Source organism: Chrysochloris asiatica, unplaced genomic scaffold (assembly GCF_000296735.1).
Source record: "Chrysochloris asiatica unplaced genomic scaffold, ChrAsi1.0 scaffold00035, whole genome shotgun sequence".
Classification (NCBI taxonomy): Eukaryota; Metazoa; Chordata; class Mammalia; order Afrosoricida; family Chrysochloridae; genus Chrysochloris; species Chrysochloris asiatica.
The window spans coordinates 13,910,254-13,922,433 of record NW_006408553.1 but is presented as its reverse complement, the minus strand read 5'-3'; the positions used below and the strand labels follow the sequence as shown (position 1 = coordinate 13,922,433).

At 43.5% G+C, this 12,180-nt stretch overlaps 2 protein-coding genes across 3 annotated transcripts in view; both read right to left on the bottom strand.

Annotated features, from left to right (window-relative positions):
• RAB11FIP1 (RAB11 family interacting protein 1 (class I)) overlaps positions 1 to 10,353 on the bottom strand; it is a 35,824-nt gene extending 25,471 nt beyond the window's left edge. For both annotated transcript variants that reach the window (XM_006859963.1, XM_006859964.1), the window contains exon 1: positions 9,977 to 10,353. In XM_006859963.1, coding sequence (XP_006860025.1) covers positions 9,977 to 10,353 — 377 coding nt within the window. The remainder of the gene's footprint in view (positions 1 to 9,976) is intronic.
• Positions 10,354 to 10,484: 131 nt separating this feature from the next.
• GOT1L1 (glutamic-oxaloacetic transaminase 1-like 1) overlaps positions 10,485 to 12,180 on the bottom strand; it is a 91,883-nt gene continuing 90,187 nt past the window's right edge. The window contains exon 10 of the mRNA XM_006859998.1: positions 10,485 to 10,608. Coding sequence (XP_006860060.1) covers positions 10,485 to 10,608 — 124 coding nt within the window. The remainder of the gene's footprint in view (positions 10,609 to 12,180) is intronic.

The window sequence follows — 12,180 nt, the reverse complement described above, 5'->3', positions numbered from 1 at the left end:
AGCATCGATGGACTCAAGCATAGCAACAGTAGTGAGGTTGGCCCAGGATCGGGCAGTGCTTCATTCTGCTGTGCATAAGGTCGCTACGAGTCAGTACCGACTTGATGGCACCTAACAACAACAACCGGTTGGTTTGAATCACAACATGGCCAGTTCAAACTTACCAGCTGCTCCTCAGAAACCGTATGCAGGGTCGCTGTGAGTCAGAACCGACTCAGTAGCACTTAACAACAACAACCTCACAAGGAGGAGTCCTGGTGTGGTGCTGTAGGGTAAGCACTGGACTGCTAACTCCAAGATCATAGATTCAAACCCACCAGCCACTACTTAGAAACTCTATACAGCATTTCTTAACCCTATTAAGTGCCGATTTAACCCTATTAAGTGCCGACTAAATGGCACTTAACAACAATAACCACTTTACAAGGAGGTTATGAAGACTAAATAGCTTAATACATACATGTATTAAGAACTATCTGGCACTTGGTGTTAGCTATATTAACATCAGAATACACATGCAATTTTATTTGTAACACATTATGAATGATTGCCTTAGACTTTATACCCATCATCTTGATGGCAAAGTGATACTGTGCAAAGTGCATATGGTGGTGGCTGTGTGTAGTGGAGTCGGTTCTGACTCATAGCGACCCTATATAGGATTTCCAAGGCTGTAAATCTTTATGGGAGCAGAAAGCCTCATCTTTCTCCTAAAGAACTGGTAGTTTCAAACTTCTGACCTTTAGGTTAGCAGCCCGACTCATAACCACTATGCTACCAGAAGTCCTTAAAGTGCATATAGACCATAGTTTATCTGCCCATCCAACTGGTTCTCAAAGCTAAAATAATAATAAACTGCGATCAGTGTATTTTCTTCTGAGATGTAATGATAGTAGAACCCTTCAGGGTTTCTACATGGGTAAGAGAAACAAGAAACAGAGAACTCCCAAAATATGTCAGAGATATGATACAGCAGTAGGATCTGTTCAAGTATATGGATCAAGACAGGTTTCTCTAAATGAAAAGTAGTACTAAATTCTTTGTAGGGTAAGACTAAAGGAAATGCCAAGCATCAGTACTTTAAAATTCTCTGATAGCTAGAAAAATGTAAGTGTACTAGTCTTATAATTATCTACTTATCAACTTTTTACATAACTTGATGATATCTCAAAAAGCCACAGATGTTAATATTCTAGCTCTGATTAGGTATCTGGCCTCTTGCCCAAATGTAAATGCTACTGATGAACTGTATTTGTCTGCCAAAGAACAGGATCCCTGGCAAGCATGAGGTTCTTTATTGTGCAAGCAAGAGACTTTGTTGTTAAGTGTTGTTGGGTTTATTCTGACTCATAGCAATTCTGTATAGTGTTTCCAAGGAGCAGCTGGTGACTTTGAACCACCAACCTTGTGGTTCAGTGCATTATCACACAGCGCCACACCAGGAATCCTAGCAAAAGAATTTAAGAATGGACAAACAAATGCAATAGTGTAGTTCATTATTCCTTGTCAGAACAAAAGAGAAAAACAAGCAGACACATTTCAGTGTGACAGAGATCCAAACAATGTCAATGTACTCTGCATCCCACAGATAGACTCTCACACTCCTAGCTCCGAGAGTTCCCGATAGGGAGCAGAGTAGCTATCTATCAATCATCTAGTAAGTAAATCTAAATGACACCCAAACAACACCACCAGTAATCAACAGCAACACCAAACACCAACCAATAGCACCGCTAAAAAGCATTTTTAAATCCTGTATTTGACAACTAATGCTTAGTAAAAATGAAAAGTCCCATGTTGGCGAACTGCATGTCACAATTCAATGAATGTGCTGTAGGACCTGACAGTGTTGAAGGTAGGTCTGGGACATAGCCTGCTGCTGAGTGCCCTTCACACAGGACACCCATTCATTATAACAAGAGGCCTTTTCAGACCAGGATTTCTGGAGGCCTTAATTATTCTAGAGGTTAACCATGCCCCTGAAAAAAAAAAAAAATTTTTTTTTAAGTGAAGTTATGTGGCTGCCACATAACTGTCAGCTGCTAACCTAAAGTTCAGAAATATTTTCCTGCGAATTCTTACAGATGCCTTTCCTCTACTGCACTCAGGCGCCAGCATTCAGGAAAACAAACTCAACTGCAGCTGCCTTTTTTTCTCTCCACAGGCACATTCCTAAATGTGTCCCCCAGGGACACCCTGGAGACTAAAATCCTTGATTTCTCTCTAAGAGATTATCTACAGCCTTCTCCCAGCAGGAAAGGAATTTCTCATTTCATTAGTGGCTAAACCATCATTAGCCACAGAGCTGTGGAAGGTAAGCTGCTCCCTCAGTGTTACTAAAAGGATACTGACAAGGAAGCCATCCATATCCAGAACTGGAAAACTGAAAGCAGCAGTTTTTAACCTCTTACTTCAGACATCCCTTAGTCCTTAATCCACTAGGCTAAAAGATTCAGTGGGCCTCTGTGTCCACTCAAATCACCACTTGCCTTGTGCCTAGCCTATAGGACCTGCACCCCCTTCTCACTCAAAGACATTTACCAAGTGCCTGTGTTGGGACACAGGCAAAGAACAAGACTGACATGGCACTTGTCAAGAGGAGAAAGTCTGGTTTGATCTCCCTCTGAGCCAGCCGGGGCATGAGATCTGATCCTGGACACATTCTGGGGAGCACTCACTTTCGAAATTTATTCCAAGACACATGATTTTTTGGCAGCTGACAGACAAGGGTCTGGGTGTTAATTTTGTTGTAATTCATACAACCTGAGGTTTAGGATTTATAACAGACTCAGAACTAAGGGCCACCCAGGAGTTGCTCTGAGATGAAGGTAAGGCCAAAATGACCTATCACACCCTTCAACTAGGAATTGTTGTGAAGTTCTCTCAAGGCAATTCTGACTCATAGCAATCACTGGTATACGGTTTCTGAGAGCGGTGGTAAATTTAAACTGCCGACCTTGCAGTTACCAGTACAGTCTTACCTTACATCGCCACACCACGTAGGCAACCCATCTAGGGCTTGTTGTTTTCAGTGTCATAGAGTCAGTTTTGACTCATATCGACCCTCTAAAGGATACCCAAAGAGCGGCTGGTGAGTATGAACTTCCAACCTTGCAATTCAAACCGACCTTTCAATCCAGTGCTTATCCTAGAGCACCACACCAGGGCTAGTGCTTCTTAATCTTTCTGGAGAGAAGCCAGAGTTAGCTGTCTCTCTGAAAAGTATAGGATGGTAAGCATGACTTTTTCCAGGTCTTACAGCAATTACAATTATAGTATCTTAATTTTATATCTAAGATTATAGTTAGGGGGGAGAAGAGTGATGTCAGCAAATATCTGTTGGAGTTGATGGCATTTTAATAAGCACATGCATTACTTTTAACATAATTATAACTTTTTTTAGTTAACAACTACAATCAGAATCACCTATCAGACACTGCTTATAAAATCCTATCTCTGGTGATAGTTGTACTATTAGTAGTCTTTGTATTCAAAACAAAGTTCAAGAAAAATGAAAAAGGCAATTACTAAGACTTTTTCTGCACTTATCTCCTCTAATGTGAAAATTTTTTTAAATGGTTTACTTATTTGTCTCAGAGTTCTACTTTTCATGTATATGTCTATCTTTCTTCATGTCATATCTTATTTTTTTTCCTTTTCTTAGGCCTATGTGGTGCTGTGAGTTAATGCACTGGACTGCAAAGTCATTTGAACTGCAGTGTTGGTGACTCAGGGCTCATCAGCTGCTCTTCAGAAACCCTATACAAGGTTACTGTGGGTTCGATCCAACTTGACAGCACATAACAACTTGACAGCACATAACAACAACAACAATGCCCCTTAAGAAGTCCTGTAAGATAAGTATTGGACTGCTAACCACAAGCTCAGTGATTTAAACCTATCAGTTGTTCCTTGGAAACCCTATACAGGGTTACTACGAGCTGGATCCGACAGTAGAACACTTGACAACAATGTTCCTTAAAGCACAAACTTCATTAGCTGTGTTAAAGCACACCCTGTAACTACAACAGCTACTCTATTACAAAACAAAAACTCCATCTGTACTAAGGCTGTACATACTTGAGGACACACAGATACACACCCTGGTCTCAATGGTATTTCCTACTAGTTCACACTAACATAAGACTCAACTCACAGGTGTCATTGCCCAAATCTGTCTTTGTAATTGTGACCTAACTCTAGTATCATAGTGACAACGGGAAAAGAAAGCAGTTAGTCGTCACTTCCTGGTTCACTTTCAACACCAAGCTCTCCTGGTTTTATTTGTTCATTTTTATCACTTCCTCTCACCTGCCCACCCCTTCCCACATCCAATCCATCACAAGTCAGACCAACTGAACATCCAAAATATTTCTGAAATCCACCCACTTCTCTCCCTCTCCAAAGTCCTCACCATGATCAGTCCAAGTCATGATCATGAGTTGTCTTGTTGTTCTGGAACCCCATCTGACAAAGTAGAACTGCCCCCATAGAGTTTTCTAGGCTGTAATATTTATAGAGGAGTCCTGGAGTGGCGCTGTGGGTTAATGTGCCAGACTGCAAAGCCGTTTGAACTGCAAGGTCGGCGGTTCAAGCTCACCAGTCGCTCCTCGGAAATCCTATACAGGGTTGCTATGGGTGGGAACTGATTTGACAACACTTAACAACAACAACAATCTTTACAGAAGCAATTTACCAGGTCTTTCTGCCACAGAGTCGCTGGATAGGTCTGAACTGCCAACCTTACAGTAAGCAGTCAAGCACTTAACTACTGTGCCACCAGATTACTCAATAGCATCCCACTGTTCTTATTCGTAGCTTAGCCTGCTTCAAGTCCATTCTCCACCCAGTAACCACAGTGATCTATGACAAACAAATTGATCACACCACTCCTCTGCTTGAAGTACTCAATGGCGTCTGAAAGAGAGTCCTACCTTCCTCTCCAGTCTCAGTCTAGTATCACTCCAGCTTTCCGATTCAACCCTCATCTTCCACCCTTTGCTAGAACATTTTCTCTGTAATCTTCAGGTCTGCCTACCTCCTTAATTAAATCATGTCCTTCCTGCTCTTTTCTCTTATGAAACCCTTCCTTCACAGTACTTATCACAATGCATGATTATTTATGTATGTGCTCATTTGTTTAATGTCTCTCTCTCCTACAAGGCTCTAAATTTCCTGAGATTAGGGATCACACCTGTCTTGCTCATCATTGTTTATATTGTATAGCCAGTGCCTGGCACTCACAATGACCCTATGGGACAGGACAGAACTGCTCCCAGAGGGTTTCCAAGGCTATAAATCTTTATGAAAGCCGGCTGTCACATCTTTCTCCAATGGAGTGACTGGTGGGCTTGAACCACTGACATTCTGGTCAATAGCCAAGTGCTTTAACCATTGTACTACCAGGACTCCCACCTAGCACATAAACCAAAAAATTAAAACCCACTGCCGTTGAGTCCATTCCAACTCACAGCAACCGGACAGGACGAGTAGAATTATCCCTTAGGGTTTTTGAGACTGTAAATCTTTATAGCAACAGACAACATCTGCCAACCTTTTGGTTAGCAGCCTAATGTTTGAGCACAGTGCCACCAGGGTTTCTTCTCCTGGCACACAGTTGTTGTTAAGTGCCGTCGAGTTGGTCCTGACTCATATAGACACCGTTAAGGTTTCTGAGAGCAGCTGTGGGTTTGAACTACCGACCTTATGCTTACCCATCTAGTACTTATCCTATAGCACCACACACAGGGCACATGATGTTGTTAAGTGTCACTGAGTTGGTTCTGATTCATAACAACCTTGTATAGGGTTTCTGGTGAGTTTGAACTGCCGATCTTGCAGTTCAGTGCTTATCCTACAACACCACACAAGGACTCCAGGGTACATCATTGCTTGAGTGATATGAAAGATGTTCCCCAATGTTTTTTTCATGGTATTATTTATTTTATCTGCAAGACATTCAGTTAGCATCGGGAAAGTTCTACGGTTTTTTCCTTCTTCCTGTCTTTGAAGTTCATTGATTGTTTTAGTAAATATTTTTTAACATCTATTGTGCCCTAGGTATTAAAAAATATTTACTAAAACAATCAATGAACTTCAAACAGAAGTAAAAAAAAGCAGTTAGAACTTCCCGGACGCTAACTGAATGTCTTGGCAAATAAAATATATAATACTATGAAAAACCACTGGGGAACATCTTTCATATCACCCAAGCAACAACACTAAGGTACCCTCCCCTTTCTTAGTCATTTCATTCCACTGCTCTAAGTAGGTTAGGGCTGTTTATCCCTGAACCAACAGAGAACTGTCTTGGGCACTGAGCTATCAGTATCCTGCACTAGGTGGGAGGGGACTAGGACTAGCTGAGAGGTGGGAGGGTTTCCAGTAAGGCCCAACATTATCTTTAAGGGGAATTCCAAGAAAAAGAAAATTTTAACCAGTAACAACACTGCTCGGATTTTCCAATCTCTTCAAAACCCTAAGTAATGCTTTGAAGCTTAAAGGTATATGCATTGGCATCAACTGTTTGTAATTTGTCAATTATAGATCTCTGCATGCACTCTCCCATAAAAACATCTGCCTAGCCCTTATTTCTTTTTCAACAACCCAAATTTCCTTTGGCGACCTATTTCAGCATCTCACTATATCTCACTGCACTACACTTCAAAATGTCTATAACCTTTGTAAATAGCTGAATCCTTTCATATGCTGCCGAATTCCCTCTTGAATCTTCAATAGATGTAAGAAAATGACCCTCATAATTCATACTCTTCTCTTCAGATCTGAAAGACTGCTACAGTATAAGCGTCCATCCAAATCTTTGTTTTAATCTGTCTTTAACAACTATTTCCTTAAATTTTAATGCTGTAAGGAAACAGTAAGACTAGAGAATTGAGGAGACAATCCTACATGTTGGTCACACCTGATTCTGCCTCCCAGATTCTCATCTGTTTTGTGGTCTTGGTACTAACTGACTCCCATTTAACCAAAGGTCAGGTCTTTAACAGATGCATAAATGCAGAATCAATCCATTCCAATTTCCATCAGACCTTTCTATGTATTCACTAAATGCATCCACTTTGGCTTCTGTTTTAAATAAAGGTGTGTGTCATCATTTCAGGTCCACAAATTCTGAGTCAAGATAGAAAGCATATTCTCTTGACTCCAAAGAACTATGACAGACATGGGATTTATCAAGAAAGCAAACAGAAAATAACAAAACAGTTAGCTCTTGGGTTTCAGTTCTGGACCTGTGACAAAAGCTGGTCTCTGTATCAGCAACTCTTTTTTGCTAGAGATTAACACACACATACACACACATGGACCAATAATCGAGCTTTTGTTTCTGATTTTTCATGTCCAACGTGGAGTCAAACCATTAATAGTTAGTTCAAATGACTTTTCTAGCCCAACCAGTTTCTTTCTGTTAAACTTCCGATCTCTGGTGCTACTCTGAGTGAAAACGTACATATGTATTAATTATCCAAATTTCAGGTATCTCAGACATCCAGAAGATATATTCTGGAAGCAGACAGACTTCCTTTAACTGGGTTGACCCAGCATCTGAGAAAGCCTCAGGAAGTGGCAGATGGAGAATTTGCAATTTTGTCTGCTGGTGAAGGAGCAAAGAGATCCTTTGTAGTTATTAAAACCATCAATGAAGCACCATCTTTCTGGAAGCCATACTGTGGTAATCTTACGTGGTATGGTAATCAGCTCACATAATAGACAGGAGTAACCATCTAAGATTACATTGGAAAGAATGAAAAAAATGAAAATGCAGAGATTGAACCCTTCCTGAAAGGGGGAGCTTACAAGGTTTTGTTCCTTACAAGGCAGTTATATAAACTTTTGAATCTATACACAGGTCATTTTAATTCAGGAACCCAGAAACATCTTATAAACACCAATTAAGGCTGACAACACACTCCATTTGTAAATAGGGAAACTAGGGTGTTTAGAGACCAAGCAGCTTGAATCCCAACAATGAGTCAGGACCAAAGTTGGCACCAGACCCAGAAATCTGGAATCCCCATCTCAGGCTGGGAGATGCAATTCATCTTTCCAGGAGATAAAATGTTCACATAAGAAAATAGATTGTTGTTGTTGTTAAGTGCCGTCGAGTCGGTTCCGACCCATAGTGACCAAAGTTAGTATCCACTCAACCTAGGGTGTGATAAAACAAAAAATGATCAATAGCCCCCAGATGAAGTTGAAAGGGAAGCCAACACAAGATTCCATATGTCATTTAACCAGACGGAAAATTAGCATTGCTTCAGTACCTCTTGAACAAAGATACTGCTCACCTTATGGCTTGTAAATTGATGCCAAGAGATACCCCATACATTTCACATTAAAGCTCCCTACTGTTTATCTGATTTGAGTTCAGAAGACTCTTCATCTTTCGCTAGATAAGTGAATGAGGTGTTGCATTTGTAAGTATACATGCTGAAACTGGACCCACCTACAGAACTGAGAGCCTGGTAACTTTAAACCCTGTAGCTTTTCTTGTCGCTCTCTCAAAGGAAAGTTAAAATATTGGTTGTATATACGTGTAGGAATCCTGATGTGGTATTGTAGGATAAGCACTGGACTGCTAATTTTGAGGTCAGTGGTTCAAACTCATCAGTCGCTCCTTGGAAATCCTATACAGATTGCTATGAGTTGGAACTGACTCAATGGTGCTTAACAACACAACTGGCTTGTATAGTTAAGGTCCAGCAAAATGGTCCAATTGAGATCAGCAAGACTTGCTTTCAGTATACTGTTGCTGTTAAGTGTTGTTGAGTCATAGCAATCCTATATAGGGTTTTTGAGAAGTGGCTGGTGGGTTTGAACCTTTGATCTTGCAGTTAGCAGTCCAGTGCTTCTCTTACAGCAGGACACCAAGACTCCTTGATGAGAATAATTATCAAATGTTCCACTGGGTTAAGCATTGCCTTTTCCAAGCACCTGTGGAAGAGAACAAACTGGTAACATGTTGGAGTGAACTGGGTTTTGCACAGCTTTCTGTGACGGGAGCAGATTCACTGACACTGAGCCCTTGACTGGGGGCATACAGGTGAGAAGCCATCTATCAGGAGTGAGAGCAAAAAAAAAGAGCTTGACAAACTCCAAAGAGCAACAATGCCTACTTCCTAGTTTTGCTTGGCCAAGGGCTGACCCTAGCTCCAGCCATCACTGGGAAATACTAATGTGAGGCCCAAGGTAAACAAGGCTAGTATTTTCAGTCTGAAAGGGGGCCCAACTGCTTCTTTGTAACATTCTTTCTGAAGCCATAAATTCTCCTTTCCAACCCTGTTCAGGGTGCCTAGAGGGTATCAGCAGGGCAGCTGCCCCAGAGGCAGTAATGCCTCTACTCTGTCCCTGGAAGCCCAGGGTCAGTGGATCTCATCTGGGCCATCCATTCTCACCTCACGACGCCCAGGCCAGGGAAATATCCAGGGGACTTTCTACATAAACTAAAGTGGATATCACATATGCAAACTGACTGCATAAGAAGGAATTCGATTACATTTTAAATTGATCAAAAATTGATTAAGCGCTTACTGTAGCGCTGTGGGTTAATACGCTGGACTGCAAAGTCGTTTGCTGTGGTTCAAGCTCACCAGCCACTCCTTGGAAACCCTATACAGGGTCGGAACTGACTTGACAGCACTTAACAACAACAATATGCCAGGGGCTGAGGAGTGTCCAGCAGATTTAAAAGCACCCCAAGTGCCGCACGCTCCTACTTTCACAAGGCGCTCAAATACAGAGGAAGGATGGGGCTAACAGCCGAATGAGAAGCTGAAACCAGATACTAGTCGAGGATCCCTCTCCAAGGGTTTTTCTTGGTCTGTCTCCCTGAAACTCAACAGCGTTGTGACTCCCGTGCGCTCTCTAAAAAGGGTCCCAGCGCCTAGATCACACGTTTCTCCTCCACAATAGTCTACTGTCCCTCCATTCCCTCTCCCCTCCCCCAGTCGGCACTCACTGGGTCTTCCTGCGGCCCTGGTCCCGGTGTAGCTCCCGCAGGTCCACCTCTGCGCGACCCAGAAACTTGTCAAGGCCGAGCAGCGCGCGATGCAGCACGGTGAGCTGCAGGGTGGCGGCGGACGCGGGTGCGGCCCCGGCGGACAGCAGCGGTGGCAGTTCGAAGGTGGCTTCCTCTCGCCACACTGGCGCGCCCAGGCTGCGTTCGGATACCGAGGTGGCGTACTTCTCCTTGCCCACCTGGATCACCGCATACGCGTCGCTCGTGCCCCCAGGGCCCTTGGACCTCAGACCCCGTGCCTGCAATACCGTCACCTGCACGTGGGTCGGGGACCACAAGGTCCCCGGGCCCCGGCCCGCCGAGGCCGCCAGGGACATGGTGACGGCGGCACGGACCGTTCAAATGCGAAGAACAGATCAACTCAGCCAGCAACCTAAACGCCCCGCCCAGTCGCCCAGGCCACTTTAAGGCTTCCGGCCACGCCCCCGTCAGGGCCCGCCTCTCCCGGTCACACCCCCGCACCCCCAGCTCGCCCCACCTGCTCGCACCCCAGCCCCGCCTTCACCGCGCTCAGCTCCCGATGCATCCGGGGCGCCCTGGGCGGGGCTGGCGCAGCTGGGGCCAGGGTGAGGCTGGGAAGGGAAAGCGGCCGGAGATTCGAGAATTTGTGTCTGAGAGATGGTAGATGAGCGCCAGGGTCACAAGCTGTTGTTGTTAAGTGCCGTCGAAGTGGTTCCGATTCATAATGTATAGGGTTTCCGAGGAGCGGCTACTGGTTTTGAACCTCCGATCTTCCAGTTCAAACCGACCTTGCAGTCCAGTGCTTATCCTATAGCGCCACACCGGGACTTCATAAGAGTCAGACCTAATTTCCAATGTTTACATCACTATTTGGTAGGTGTGACCAGGCGCAGAGTAATATCTTTAGGTCTCAGTTTCTTCATCTGTAAAATAAGGTAACAATCGCCTCGTTGAACTGTTGTTTAAAAAGAACAAACGGATTGCAGTTCTTAGCACAGTGCATGTTGTTGTTAAGTGCCGGACTCATAGCAACCCTGTATAGGGTTTCGGAGGAGGAGCCAGCTGGTGAGTTTGCTTTACAGTCTGGCGCATTAACCTACAGCGCCACACCAGCACAGTGCATAGCACAAGGTAAATTCTCTATACATTCACCACTCTTTTAGAGGCAAGTGCCAGGTGGATGGGGAAGGGAGATCATTTGAGGATCTGCAAAGAGGAAAGAAAAGGCACTCTTTCTCCCACAATGTGGTCGGTATGGGAATGTCTTATTTTGCCCTGCCTCATCAAAATAAAACCAACCAAACCCACTGCCATCAGTTGATACTAATTCATAGTTACCCTATATAGGGTTTCCCAGTCTGTAAATCTTTTCAGAAGTAGACAGACTCATCTTTCTTCCTTGAGAGCAGCTAGTGAGTTTGAACCTCAGATCTTGCAGTTAGCAGACCAAAGCCTAATCAACAGCACCAAATAAGGTGAAACTAAATCCGGCAAAGGAAAGAAAGGAGGAACTGAAATAGGATTGCCAAAGCTATCATCAGACCAGAGGTTCTTCCCTAGGTTCCCCATTTCTCCCTGACTGGGGCCCTCTTCGGTTTCTCCCTCCTCTTTATATCTTGACTCCAGGTCAGTCCCGTTTTGTTCTACCATCTGTTAGATTCACCTCTTTCCTCTTTTCCCAATGCTCTGATTTAAAGGCCTGTCTATTGTCAGATTGGGAAGGTCTCTTAGAAAGTTTTTAGATTTTACACTTATGTAAGGCCTAGACCAGAGAAGTGAATTGTTCATGTTTTCAGTGGTTCAGGGTCAGGACTAGAACTCAGAACTGGCTCCCAACAGTGTTTTTACTACTTCCCTTGCTTCTTTTGCATTCTCAGAACCTCAAACTTGCTTTGCTACTGTTAGACTTAACCTAGCTTTCAAAACATTCCTATTTTAGCCCCACCCTAACTTGTTCCCCTCTATCTTCTGAGCAAACAAACCTGTAGCCCAGGTTATCTTCCCACCTCCAGGCCTTTACTAACTTTGTTGTCCCTTTGGCTGTCCTTGCTAAGTCCTACTCATTTCAGGTCTTTATTCAGAGTTCTCCAAGACTTGTACTTCCTGTAGCCCCTTTAAGGTAAGGCACCAGAGAGTGACTTATTTATAAGACCATAACAGAAACCTGAGTACACAGATACTTA